Below are 14318 nucleotides of genomic sequence, written 5' to 3' on the forward strand. Positions count from 1 at the left end.
ATCTCAGGACCATCTCACTGGCAATCCTCACCTTTATCCTGATAACCTGGATAGATCTATAAAAAAAAAATCTGCCGTTTACATAAAAAAGCTGTACAAAAAAATTGTTCTATATTTTTCTAAGAAATTCTTAAAATATGATGTGTTTTACAGGAGCTGCAGCCCCTCATGGCTGACACCGTTCTACCAACAGCAGCACAGAAGACGTCACAGCTACAGCAGAATGATCAGCAAAACTCCCAAGCCAAGTCTATTGACTCAAAGAAGATCAAAGTCAAATTCATGCGATTTGTATCTTACTTCTCTGGAGACATGGCTCCTTTTGGGGAGTGGATGAAAAGTAGGCTTAAACAAATCATACCTGCTTTCCCATACAGTACTATGCAAAAGTCTTGAGCCATCCATCATTTTTTTGATATCAAATGAAATTAAATGTTGTAGAAGTAGGAAACAGGAATAAATATGTTAATCTGCAAAGGGCCCAAAGATAAAAATTTTTAACTAGTTGTTTATGTAACTACCTCAGCAGCAACCTCATTTCCCCTCTCGTCTGTTTCCACCACTCAGCTTTAAGCTTCACCAGTAAACTAATCACCAACCTAATCATCTATCAACATTTGCACCAGTTTCTCAGAGGTTCATACCTTATGTTAGATGTTTTTTTAAGCTCGAATGATTCATATGTCACTGTGTGGTTTAACAAAAACATTCCTCTGAAACTGGTCAGGTACGGGGAGTGAACTGAGGATGAGAAACAAACCTTGGCAAAAATTAGAGGCAAAAAAGTCCCTTGTAAATCCCGGAAAATGATTCTTCAAGACTACATTAAAAATACAAGAAAGTCCAGCTCTTTGGAAGCTAGATATAAAGACTTTTGCACAGTACTGTTGCCTCCTTTAAAAGGCATACAGTTTCAAACATTAAAGAATATCTGATTAAAGTGATAATGTGAAAGTATATTTAGGCTTACTTGCTTACACCATCTACATAAATATTCTAAATACTTAATAAGTAATACAATGATGTGCCACATAAGCTACTTTTACTAAGATATAAATAGTTAACGTAACATTTATGAAAGAATTCTCAGGAGTCTAATGATTACTAAAAGTATATTTACTCCCATGGGAGAGTCTTCGGAGCAAAAGACTTTGCACTTTGGTTGCTTTGTAAGATGATAAGCTTTGGTATTTTTTTTTTTTTTTGTATTTTCCCATTGTTGTTATTATACATAATTTAATCTAGTAAGAGAATAACTGTTTATAGCTAGATCCTACATGATGTTAGGGACCATCTTACTGAACAGATACAAGCATTTTAGATTAAAGAACTTTCTTCCCTTTTAAAGTAGGCTGCTACTACAATGAAATTTTGTATCCGAGAACAGTGTTCTGTTATGGTTGCTGAAGAGAAAGGAAAAAAAAAAAAGGAAAAAACATATAATTAAAAAAAACTAAATAAACAGGTAATGCATTAAATAAAATACAAAGTATGTTTTTGGCAAATTAGTGTGGTCTATGACGAAATAAACACTTAACAACATGTTATGTTCATCACAAACATTAGAATAGAGAAAACGTCATCTCTGTGACTTTAACAATGGCATGGGTTAGTTTGAGTATTTCAGAAACGTTTGATCCCGTTTTTTTTTAAAGGCTTTTAACTAAGGGGTGAAAAAAAAATACCAAAAGATCAGTGTCCTAAAACTACAATCAGCCCAAGAACAATACCATAGTAAAATTCACACGCTGCAAATTTTTTTGTGCTTGCCAAGATTTTAAATCTTAGATATAGACATAAAAGATTAATTATCCTGTTTTAAAAGCTATCTTCTAGCTTATTTAAGCAATTCTTATGCATTTATGATTTTATGCATTGTTCTGCTTAAACTTACTGTAATTGGATATTAGTTTAAATCCATAAGTGAGCAGGCATTTTTATTCAATGGATAGATAAGCATATGTAATCATGCCTAATTTGCCAGTACATCAGAAATGCAGAAAGTGTTTTCTTTTTTCATAAATACAGATGCCTATACCATAAAGAGTTTGCTGGGTTTTATTATTAGATATTAAATATGTCCCTAACTGTGCTTTAAATGAATATATTTTAGTCTGCATGAGATTATTACCAGTTAGAAAGCAAGTGAATTTCTGTGACCTTTACTGATTGGTGATATCTCGCAGGCACGCTTAACTTAATAGATGTTTACAAAACCAGTCACGCATGTTTCTGTATCTGTCTCAACCATCTCCTTCAACTGCGGCAGGCAGAATGTTCCAGTACATGTGGAGGAATCTTTCTAGTACATCAAGCTGAACGGTCAAGTACAAAGGCATAAATTTATCGTAATTGGCAATCAACAGTATCTTTTTTATAGAAATAGTCAAGGAGATTAGTTCTATCGTTATTGCATTAGTCTTTACAGTAGGATTTGAGTTCAATACATTTAAAACCTAAATCAAATTATGAAAACCAGAAATGTCCTACAGTGTTTAATTGCTAATTTGATATTTTGCAATAATTAGAGAAAGTACACTTTCACACAATAAACACTTTCACATTGGTATATGACTCAAGGCTTTGTACTTGCAGATGGGGAGATAGAAGGCTCCCCAATATGTGCACATGGTGCCCAGCAATGAGTTGCTATCCCACCCAGGTTATACTCCCAGCTACCAACCAGTGGAGATAGCATGGTTTATCTTAGCATTTAGTTATCATGGTCTCACTTGAAAAAGAAAGAGTTTGTGCTGCTTTTTGGCTGGATGCCTTGTGAACTGTTAGTCCTAGAGTGTATTCATTTTTTACTTTTCCCCGAGAGTAGGCTTTAATTGTGCAAAATTTTATGTGTGTAAATTGGGGTTAAGATGCCAGTTTTTCCAAAGTGGTTCAATGGGCAACATGAACATAACTTCCAAACAGTTAGACCTGATTTGTTCTAAAACAGTCAGGAGATCCGATTGAAAGTTATGATATAAATTTTGTGCACAAAAAAAAAATTGAGGAAGAATCATTGATGAAGAGAGAAGGGTAATTTTTTGCTGATTCACTGTTCAACCCATTCCTCAGTACTTGTCTCGTATTTGTCTAAGTATTTTATAATGGGACCAAAACAAGCAAGCAAGGAGCCACAGGAGTAAAGGGGTTCAACGTAGGGCTCAATATTTTCTGCCAAGTGCTTAGTTAAATGCTTTGATATACGTTTTGTTTGGGTGCATGCAAAATTTGAGGGAGGTTGGCTGCCTGATCCTGAATCAGAAAGACAGGAATTCTTTGGAAAACCGTCAGTCTTATTTCTTATAAAGGAACCACCATTAACTGTAAACATTTTGGAGATTAACTATTAATTAATTAATCAGATTAATTAATAGCACAATAATAACAGTGGGGTCACTCCCACTAAGGAACTTTAAAGTCCTTATTTGTTTAAAGGGTTCTTCTGATGTTCTTAAAATTTGAAATACCTCTTTTTATTTATTTTTTTAATCATTGTTTATGTATATATCTAATCTTAGTTTATCCTTGTAAAATGTGTTTTTCCCAGGACAATGTATAGTGCTTCAGATTTTTGACTGGGTGTTGAGAGGTGCAGCACAGGTCATGTTCGTAAACAACCCCTTGAGTGGACTGATCATCTTCGCTGGACTGATCCTCCAGAACAGATGGTGGGCTCTCAATGGTTTTGTCGGCACTTTGTTTGCCACAATCTCAGCCCTTATTCTCAAACAAAATAGGTATTTCCATACTGCAATTCATACATTATTCTAATTTACCAACGGTATGGTTAGTGTTATAATTGTTGGGTTTCTCTCAGAGGGGCAATCGCAGCAGGCCTGTATGGATACAATGGAATCCTGGTTGGTCTTCTAATGGCAGTCTTCTCCAATGCAGGTGATTGGTACTGGTGGCTTCTGCTGCCCAACATCTTTCTGTCAATGGCATGGTGAGTTTCAGGCAATCATGTTTCTGTTCCTTCTTGTCATGTATAAATATTCCAAATGATTTTGATAAGCGTGCATGTTCTGCAGATCCACAAGAGATATACAGTATCTTAGGATTTTTGGTAAAGCAAACAATCAAAGCTCATGTCTCTGTTTTGGGTAATGTGAACTTGATAGAGATCGAAATCAGGTTTCACCTGATGGTAGTGACGTAAATTTCATTTTTGGCACTGATGTCGCCCTGATTAAGCGATACAGTGCAGGAAGGCAAAATTCTAGAAATGCCATGGTTGTCTTTCTGTCATGGGAAGAATATCCATTTTAATTCTGAAATGTTCAGTCTGATTTGAGTAAAGTTTTTGCAAACTTTACAAAAATCTTTTATGATAGTGTTTTTTTCCTAATATGTACTGTAAATGAAGGATATTCTATATATATATATATATATATATATATATATATATATATATATATATATATTCCATGCTACCACCTGCATATTGTTTTCTGATACTTGCCAGTCTCTGTAGATTATAGCTCTTAAACTCAGTGTCTCTATACTAGACATGTAAAACTTGCAAGAGCAGAAATTGCCATAAAGCCCTGATAATAATTTCTAAATGTTTCATGTCTTACAGCCCAATTGTGTCCAGTGCCCTAGCCTCTATCAACAGTCGTTGGGATCTGCCAGTCTTTACACTACCCTTTAACATTCTGGTGTGTCTTCACATTGTAGCTACAGGCCACTATAATCTCTACTTCCCTCAGGTCCTGATCCAGCCAATCACCTCCTTCCCTAATATCACATGGTCTGAGCTGGATTGTGCTTTGGTAAGATATTTCCGCGAAGAAAGCTTACATAAACTGCTTTTTGATGTTGAACATAAATCAGTGTTGAATCACTTTATGTTTACATGTGTCCAATGTGATAAACCATTTCACTCAATGCCAGATTGAACTTTCACTTCAGTTACTGACAGCAGAATTTATGTACTGCATTCTGAATCATGTGCCATTGACATGCATTCAATTTCCACAGCTCTTCCGCTCCATTCCTGTGGGCATTGGGCAGGTTTATGGCTGTGATAATCCTTGGACAGGAGGCATATTCATTGTGGCCCTGTTTATTTCTTCACCAATAACTTGTGTGCATGCAGTTATTGGATCAGCTATTGGGATGGTGTCAGGTAAGAGCCAACCATGTACTGTACATTTCATTATTTACTCTGGCTTCAATCACAATGTCCCAAAAAAGAAAAACAAAATTAATTAATAGATAAACAGTGTCAATCATGACAATGCCATTAATGGCTGAGAGTCAAAAGAGCAAATTTGGCAGTGCTCTCTGGATGGGAAGGATGCAATGCTCTCCCTCCCTTAGGCAATTGTGCGCTATGGCATGACAAAGCTGGTATAGAGAAGCAAATTTATACCTTCTCATAATGTAAGAACTTTCCTAGGATTTCCCCATGTAATTTAAAAAAAATCAAAGAATTTTATCAATGAAATAATCTTTCCCTTTTTCTTTATTTTAGGTCTCGCGCTTGCGGCTCCATTTCAGAACATCTACTTTGGATTGTGGGGATACAACTGTGTCCTGGCTTGCATTGCAGTTGGTGGAATGTTCTACGCTCTCACATGGCAGGTTCATCTCCTGGCTATAGCCTGTGGTATGATGCCTATCATAAACATTTCCTTTTTCCCCGAGTGCTAAGTTAACATGGTTATGTAAGAACCATTTCCAGTGCGACCATTCACTAATGACTTTCCTGTCTTATTTCCCCCGGTAGCATTCTTCTGTGCTTATCTTGGTGCAGCAATTGGCAATGTGATGGCTACTGTAAGTATCTTGTTATTCACAATCCCAAAATAGCATGTATTTTGGTCCCCTTTCTATAATATATTTTTAATGTTTTATTCCTTAGTTTGGGCTTCCCGCATGCACTTGGCCCTTCTGTCTGTCCGCTCTCACGTTCCTCCTGATCACAACAGAGACAAAGACAATCTACAAGCTGCCGCTTGCCAAAGTGACCTACCCTGAGAAAAATCTCATGTTCTACAGGAAGATAAAGAAGGAGGAGAAAGCAGAAAAAGTAAAAAAAATAAACAATGAGTTACAGATAACGAAAGATTCGCAAATTTCCACAGAAGATGTGGAAGTAAAGATTATGGTGGAGAGTCATGGCACGGCACAGGAAATCTGAACTGAGGACAGGATTTGTATGCCTGTATTTGTATTCCATTTAAATAGCTTTTTCCTATTGCAACTTTTATTGTATTTAAATCGCTTATTGCATGGTTACATTTATTGTTTACATTTATAAGGTATTAAACATAATTATGATTAATTATGATCACTGCTTCTATGGTGATTAATTACAGTACTACATTGTCTTTGAGTAAGGTAATTAAAAGCAACATGCACCACCCTACACAATCACCCAACTATTTAATGGGAATATTTATTGAACACAGCAATGCATGCTTATTTAATTATCTGTAAATAGCACGACCTAACGAACGCATTGCAAAGCATCTTTACACTAACAAACAAACACATATATACATATTTGGCATATTTTATATAGGCTTGATTACTGCCAGACTTGTTAAAGAACCTGTCTGACAAAGTGAAGTACGATAAAAAAAATCTACATAAGCAATATGAGCTAAAGAAATTCAAACCGAATAAGAAACAAAGTAATTCAATTCAATTAAATTTTCTTTGTATAGCGCTTTAAACAATTGTTATTGTCGCAAAGGGAGAACCGCAGAAGAGGAGCGGTTAGGTATGTTCACAGTCACATAATATATAATGTGAATGTATATTTAGTGCAGAGTGCAAGCAGAGACTACGGCAGGACTAACTATAACAGAATAACTCAAAAGGGAGAGCCAGAAGGAAACACAGACATGAAGGCTCTCTGAGATGTAAAGCAAACAATCAACTCACCGTCAGCAAACCTGAGTGATCAATGAGAGTGAGGAAGACAGCATCCAAACATACCAGTTCACCATAATACTCTACGTCCATGAGTCCCCCAGATCTGCTCCTTTATCTAAGGCAAATCTATTTTCTAAAAATGCTTGGCTAAATAAATAGGTATTTAGCCTGGACTTAAACACTGAGACTGTGTCTGAATCCCGAACACTATTTGGAAGGCTATTCCATAATTTTGGGGCTTTGTAAGAAAAGCTCTGCCCCCAGCTGTAGTTTTGATAAGAACTTATAATAATATAATAACATAATAATGACTGATAAAACTTAATTACTGACATAAGTACTGACAAGCCTCCTTGATCGAAGTAGGCGTGGCGGATCGTAAGACACTAGCAGTTCGCTCAGGTACTGCGGCGCGAGACCATTTAATTCTGTATATGTCAAAAGTAGTATTTTAAAATCAATGCGGAATTTCACAGGGAGCCAATGCAGTGAAGATAATATAAGATAAAATAAGGGATGAGATAAGATAAGTAAGGTCACTAAGAGCTCGTATCTTCTGGTTCTAGTGAGGACTCTCGCTGCAGCATTCTTAACTAACTGAAGCTTGTTTATGCACCTAGTTGAACAACCAGACAGTAAGGTGTTACAGTAGTCCAATCTTGTAATTGACATTAATCAGTCTGGAAAAGGTTACAAAGCTGTTTCTAAGGCTTCGGGACTCCAGCAAACAACAGTAAGAGCCATTATCCACAAGTGATACAGTGGTGAAGCTTCCCAGGAATGATCGGCTTACCAAAATAACTCCAAGAGCAAAACTTTAAGTCATCCAGGAGCTCATAAATGAACCCAGAACAACATCTAAAGAACTTCAGGTCTCACTTGCCTCAGTTAAGGTCAGTGTTTATGATTCTACTCTAAGAAGGAGACTATACAGTGGGACAATGATCCAAAACACACCAGCAAATCCACCTCTGAATGGCTAAAAATTCAAGTTTGTAGTGGCCTAGTCAAAGCCCGGACTGAAATCTGATTGAAAAACCCCTTATACAGTACATCTTTTATATATTCTTCCACAGCGATGTGAATGTTTACAGTTGTTGCCACCAATGGGGGGGCAATTACTTTTTTACATAGGTCCAGGTAGGTTTGGACTGCTTCATTCTCTTAAAAAAATGAAATAATAATTAAAAAAAAGCAGTTTGTATTTACTCAGCTTATAATTGTGTAATGTTAAAATTTGTATGATGATCTCAATCAGTTAATTATGTGATTTGTGATCTCAAATATGTGATAATTATGTGATATAATTATGTGATTTGTGATCTCAATTATGTGATTAATTATGTGATAATGATCTCAATCAGTTAATTATGTGATAATGTTAAAATTTGTGATAATGATCTCAATCACTTAATTTTTTTAAATATGCAAAACGAAATATTCAGGAAGAGGAAAATAATTTTTTAATGGCACTATACATACATTTATCAGCCATGACATTAAAAACACTAGCTGGTGCCTTGACTAATTTTGATTAGTCTTTTTTTTGGGGAGGGTGAGAGAGAGAGAGAGAAATATATTAGCAGTTTTCAAAGTTGACAGGTTAGAAGCAAGAAAAAAATGACAAATATAAGGATCTGAGAACAAAACTGTTTAGATGATTGTCAGAACATCTTTAAAAAAAGCATGCCTTGATGGGTTTTTGCAGCATACAGTAGCTAGTATCTACCAAAAGTGGTCCAAAGAAGGACAACTGGTGAACCAGTGACAGGGTCTTGGGCACCCAAGGTTCCATCATGGAAAACTAAGGCTTTGATAGAAAGGAACACACAGTCCATAACAGTTTGCTGCATATGAGGCTACAAAGCTGCGATCCGGTCATGGCATCCACCACCAGAAGTGGACCATGGTTGGAATGCCATCAATGGAAGAAGGTGGCCTGGTCCGATAAATCATGTCCATGGCCGGGTGTGTGTGTGCATTGCTTACCTAGGTAAGAGATGGCAATAAGATGCATTATGAGAAGGCTGCAAAGGCACTGTAATGCCCTGGGAAATGTTTTGGTGGGAAATCTTGCATTCATGTAGATTTTTGCTTACCTGCTTAAACCTTAGAACAATTTAGAAGAAGGGAATACAAACACACTCCTATATGGCACGTTAAGTAAATGTAGATATTACCAGGCTATGCAAAGGACTTAATACACATGTAGAAGTTATCTCCTAGGTCAGTCTGGTCTGACAGGTCTCAGGGATAACACACAGTAGTGGTAAGAAGTTTACACCAAAACTGCTGGTCACAATAAGAAAAATGCAAGCAAACCGTTTTTTTTAAATTCTGCATTAGTTATAGTGATTCCCGTCCATGTCGTCTGTGGGCACACACAATGTTGTAGCATGGTAATGTCTTCCTGGAGAATAAGAAACATACCGATGGTGTTAACCACAAAGGTGAGGCTGATGCCATTTCAAACTAGTCATTGTTTGTTACCAGAAATGAGAATTTGAATTGATAAATAGCATTACTGCCTAAGTCAACAGAGAGCTCTGCATTTCCTGATCGGTGATGTCATAAAAAGGCCCAGGCGTGGCTGTTGTTTTTTATGTATTTTTTTATGTATATACATTTTTAGAAGTGTGTGTGTATGAGAGAAAGAGAAATCTGGATTTTTTTTTTTTTTTTTTTGCTGGTTAATGCATTGTTTATTATTTATACCTGACCTCCTGATTTTTTTCTATTTTTTAGTAGATTAATATATCATGTTTTGGATATCTGATTTAAGATCTGATTAGATACAGGACATATTTCTTACATTGTTAATTTGCTAGCAGACATAGTATACAGTAGTATTTTGAGCATTAAGGAATGTCTGAGTGATAGAATAGGTATAAATATGATAGATATGATTATTGATAAATCCTAAAATTGCTGCTTTAAGATTTACGTTTGCTTAAGTAGAAGGCCTTCAGTCATACTAACAGCCTGTTCATAAAATAAAATAAAAACAGTATTTGTTGTAAGTTTTAGAACAAATATACTATTATTTGTATTCTGTGGTTTATTTTCAGTTTTTCCACTGATTATAATATTGTACAGAAATAAATTGTCCAGGCAAAAAAAAAAAAAAAACGTTACACAATATAATATTTTATTGGACCGCCCTGTTTTGATTATGACTGTGGGATGGTTAAGATAAGCTTATGCAAATGTGACAACATCTATATATTAATTACGGGAGAGTCAGGTTGCTGTGTAAAGCCTGCTCCAGCACATCCCAAAGATTCTCAATGGGGTTAAGGTCTGGACTCAAAATCCATGTGTGAAAATTATGTCCCATGGTCTCAGAGCCACTCTTTTGCAGTTTAAACCCATCTTGGAATCTGAGCATGCCATCAAGGAAAAAAATACCTTGATGGAAAACATGGTCATTCAGTATATTCAGGTCATCAGCTGACACCATTTTTTGGGTACATAATGTTGCTGAACCCAGACCAGACCAACAAAAGAAAACCCCAGATCATAACACTGCTCTCATAGGCTTGTATGATAGGCACTATGCATGATGGGTACATCACTCTCTTCTTACCCTGATGCATCCTTCACTCTGGAAGTTAAATCTAGACTCTTCAGACCACAGACTGAACTTTTTGACCGCTGTTCCACAGTTAATTCTTTATGATCCCAAGCAAATTTAGCCTCACTGATAAGTGGTTTTCCTAAGGCTACACAGCTGTTTAGTCCCAATCTCTTAATGAGTTATTTTCTCATTATGCATGTGGAAATGCTCTTAGTTTCATTATTAAACATGAGCTCTACAATTTTTATGTTCATGATTCGATTTCACCAAACGTTAAGTGATGTAGCCGTGGCTCTTGATACATCACAAAGACTTGCTGTTTGGTCACAGATGCGTCAGCGAAACGTGCACCAACAATGTTTCCCTTTTTGAACTCTGATACGTCACCAATAATGTTGCGTGCATTGCAATATTTTAAGCATAACTGTGCTATTACTTTGCTCTTACTGGTGGAAGGTGCAATCAATAAAGATTGGCCACCAGGCTGATCAAATTTTGCCACAAAACCACCAACACTAAATTGGCCAGTGTTTAAGTTTCATTGTCCAACCCCTGTATTTGCTAACGCAGGTGACGACTTTTTTGGCCATGCAGTGTATTTTATTACAATAGATCACATTAGTAACAAAGTGAAAGTTGGAGAGAGAGAGAGACTAAAGAACAGAACATATTTTTGGCTTATTTTTCTACAGGGAACTTACAGTAAGTGGCATCTCAGACTACAGAGCTAACAGTCAGGTTAGAGCTAAGGTCAGATTATCCATTTCTGCGTAGACATCAGACTCAAATATAGACTGTGGTGACAGTGCACAAAGCCAGTGACCCCAAACATCACAGACATTCTAGCATGCAACATCTGACCACTATCCCCTTCCCAATTATAGGTTAGCTCCTGTTAATTGGAAAAATAGACTTTAGTGTCCACTCATTAATCATGCTGTAAGAGAAAAAAAGGAGAAGTCATAGATGTTTTCTACAAACTATTTTTGCCAATATTTATGATAGTGATCCTCAGTCGAGAAATATATCAAAAGATCTATAAAGCAGTTTAACAAAAAAAAGATAAAGCTAAGGATACACGTGCGGCAGGAAAAGAAATATGGAGAAAAAAATCAAATTTGACAACATGAAAGGGCAAAAGTGGTGGAGTCTTTGAAACAAATGCACAAATGCTACATATTGATGGTAAGGCTTTCTATATCCCTACCTTTTTAATAAGTGCATTCATAAACTGATAAAATATTAAGAGAAAATAAAAGTGAGTCTGTGTTTGACACTCTTCTGAGGATAAAACAGAAAGGTATACAGTGCTATGAAAAAAATATTTTCCCCACGTTGTTTTGTTTTATTTTGCAAACTTAAATGATTCAGATTGCATGTTACATTAACAACTGGTTCTGCCACCTTTGTTGGCAACAACTGCAACCAAGCATATCATAAAGAGGAGTTCTGGCACACTCTTCTACGCAAAATTGCTTCAAGGCAGCCATATTGGAGAGTTTTTGGACATGAGCGGCCTCTCAATTGGATTTGACTATAATCTCAAGTCCTCACTTTGACTAGGCCACTCTAAAACCTTAATTTAGTTTTTTTGAGACATTTAGAAGAAGTGGACATGCTGCTGTGATTCGGAACATTGTTGTGCTGCAAAAGTGCCCTTGAACTTGAGATCACAAACTGATGACCAGACATCCTTGCTCAGGATTTTCTCCTGACCATCACACTACCACCACCATGTTTGACTGTTGGTATGATGTTCTTATTATAAAAAACTGTATTACAGTATTTATATGCAAGAAGGAATGGAAAGCACATCTTCCAAAACTTTCAACTTTTTTATTTAGTCCACACAATATTTCCCCAAAAGTCTTGGGAATAATAAAGATTTTTTGGGGGGGCAAATGTGAGACAAAGCTTTGGGACTCCAGCGAACCATGGTGAGAGCCATTATCCACAAATGAAGAAAACTTTGAACAGTGGTGAACCTTCCCAAGAGCTGGCATGCCAAAACTTGAAGAGCACAACGATGAGTCATCCAGGACCTCATTAACAAATCCAGAACAACATCTAAAGAAATGCAGGCCTCACTTGCCTCAATCAAGGTCAGTGTTTATGATTCAATACCACCACCAAAAAAAAATGGGCATCCATGGGAGAGTTCCAGAGTGAAAGCCTTGTCTCACAGTTTGCCAAAAAACTTGGGAAAAAAAAAAAGCTTGGTTATCCCCAAGGCTTTTGGGCAAATATTCTAAGGATTGATGGGACGAAAGTTTAACTTTTTGGAAGGTGCATTTCCTGTTGCATCTGGCACTGTGAAAAAGAAATTACCCCAACCTTTTTCCAAGGAGCAATTTTTTGTCTTACATAGGTTAAGGTAGGTTTGGACAGATTTTTTTTTTTTTGTCATAATCATTTAAAAACTGCATTATGTATTTACTCTGGATATCTCTGTGTAATATTAAAAACTGTTTGATCTCAAACATGAAAGTGTGACAAATAAGAGACAAACAAAAATGGAATAAGGAAAATACTTTCACAGCACTGTATATAAAGAAGCGGGCAATAATGTATACACACTCCAACATGAAAAATATATGCCTTTCATCTGACGGTCATATCATAGCATCAATAATGACGTGATTGCTGACATCTTCAGAGGAAACACAATACTACACATCGCTGCCATAACTCAATAGTTAAGTGTGTATACATAACTTGCTTTAGGTAACAAAAAAAAAAATCTGTCAAAAAAAAAAAAAAGCAAACGACTGATCTAATAGGAGAGGGAGACATCTAGTGACAGTAAGACATAAGATTTGGCCAATTAGCATGTCCTGCCATTGTGGCTTCTGAGTTTTTTACTGGAGCCTGATCAATTTTACTGCATGAGTTTACCGTCATAATTTAAAATCTAGTTTTGTCTCACACATAAGTTTCTCGTTCCTCGCTTATTCTTAAACCTACTTGAGAGACAGGTAGGGTTCCTTAGATCTCCATCTAATTATGTACATGCATAACCAAAAAATCACCACCTCAATTTACAGGACCTGCTGATAAAGTCTTGGATTTTAGAGCAAAACTTCACAGATTGTGGAGTCCTGTGCTTCGATTTGTCAGAGCTGTTTTGGTGGCACAGGGAGAACCTACACAATATTAGGCAGATGATGTTTAATGCTATGGCCGTATAAGTGTATAATCTACATACATTGGGGCAAATAAGTATTTGGTACACCGCTGATTTTTCGTTTTCCCACTTATAAAGAATGGAGAAATGTGTAATTTTCATCGAAGGTACACCTCAACTATAAGAGACAGAATCTAAAGAAAATCCAGAAGTCACATTGTATGATTTTTAAAAAAATAATTCATTTCCATTTTAATTGCATAAAATAAGCATTTGATCACCTACCAATTAGCAAGAACACTGGCTCTCACGAACCGGTTAGTTTGTCTTTAGGAAGCCCTCCTATCCTCCACACATTTCCTGTTTTAATTGCACCTGTATAAAAGGCACCTGCCCACACACTCATTTTATCAGACACCAACCTCTTTACTATGGGCAAGACCAAAGAGCTGTCTACAGACACTAGAAACAAAATTATAGACCTGCACAAGACTGTGATGGGCTACAGGACAATAGGCAACCAGCTTGGTGAGAAGGCAACAACTGTTATGTATAACTGGCCCAATTATTAGAAAAATCTCCCTCGAACTGGGGCTCAATGCAAGATCTTACCTCGTGGAGTATCAATGATCTTTAAAACGGTGTGGGGTCAGTCTAGAACTACACAGGACCAAAAGGTTTAGGTCAAGGACCTGAAGAGAGCTGGGATCGCAGTCCCAACAGTTACCA

At 36.5% G+C, this 14318-nt stretch overlaps 1 protein-coding gene across 2 annotated transcripts in view; it reads left to right on the forward strand.

The window, feature by feature from the left end:
• The window catches only part of slc14a2 (solute carrier family 14 member 2), a 40218-nt gene extending 33926 nt beyond the window's left edge, over window positions 1-6292 (forward strand). The window contains exons 3-10 of one of the 2 annotated variants that reach the window (XM_053481524.1): window positions 154-340; window positions 3548-3737; window positions 3818-3946; window positions 4583-4775; window positions 4984-5131; window positions 5480-5614; window positions 5735-5784; window positions 5870-6292. In XM_053481524.1, the coding sequence (XP_053337499.1) occupies window positions 154-340; window positions 3548-3737; window positions 3818-3946; window positions 4583-4775; window positions 4984-5131; window positions 5480-5614; window positions 5735-5784; window positions 5870-6148 (1311 nt within the window). In that variant the 3' untranslated portion in view covers window positions 6149-6292. The remainder of the gene's footprint in view (window positions 1-153; window positions 341-3547; window positions 3738-3817; window positions 3947-4582; window positions 4776-4983; window positions 5132-5479; window positions 5615-5734; window positions 5785-5869) is intronic. The other variant, XM_053481525.1, reaches the window with a different exon arrangement.
• The last annotated feature ends 8026 nt before the right edge of the window (window positions 6293-14318 follow it).

Source organism: Clarias gariepinus, chromosome 21 (genome assembly GCF_024256425.1).
Source record: "Clarias gariepinus isolate MV-2021 ecotype Netherlands chromosome 21, CGAR_prim_01v2, whole genome shotgun sequence".
NCBI lineage: Eukaryota > Metazoa > Chordata > Actinopteri > Siluriformes > Clariidae > Clarias > Clarias gariepinus.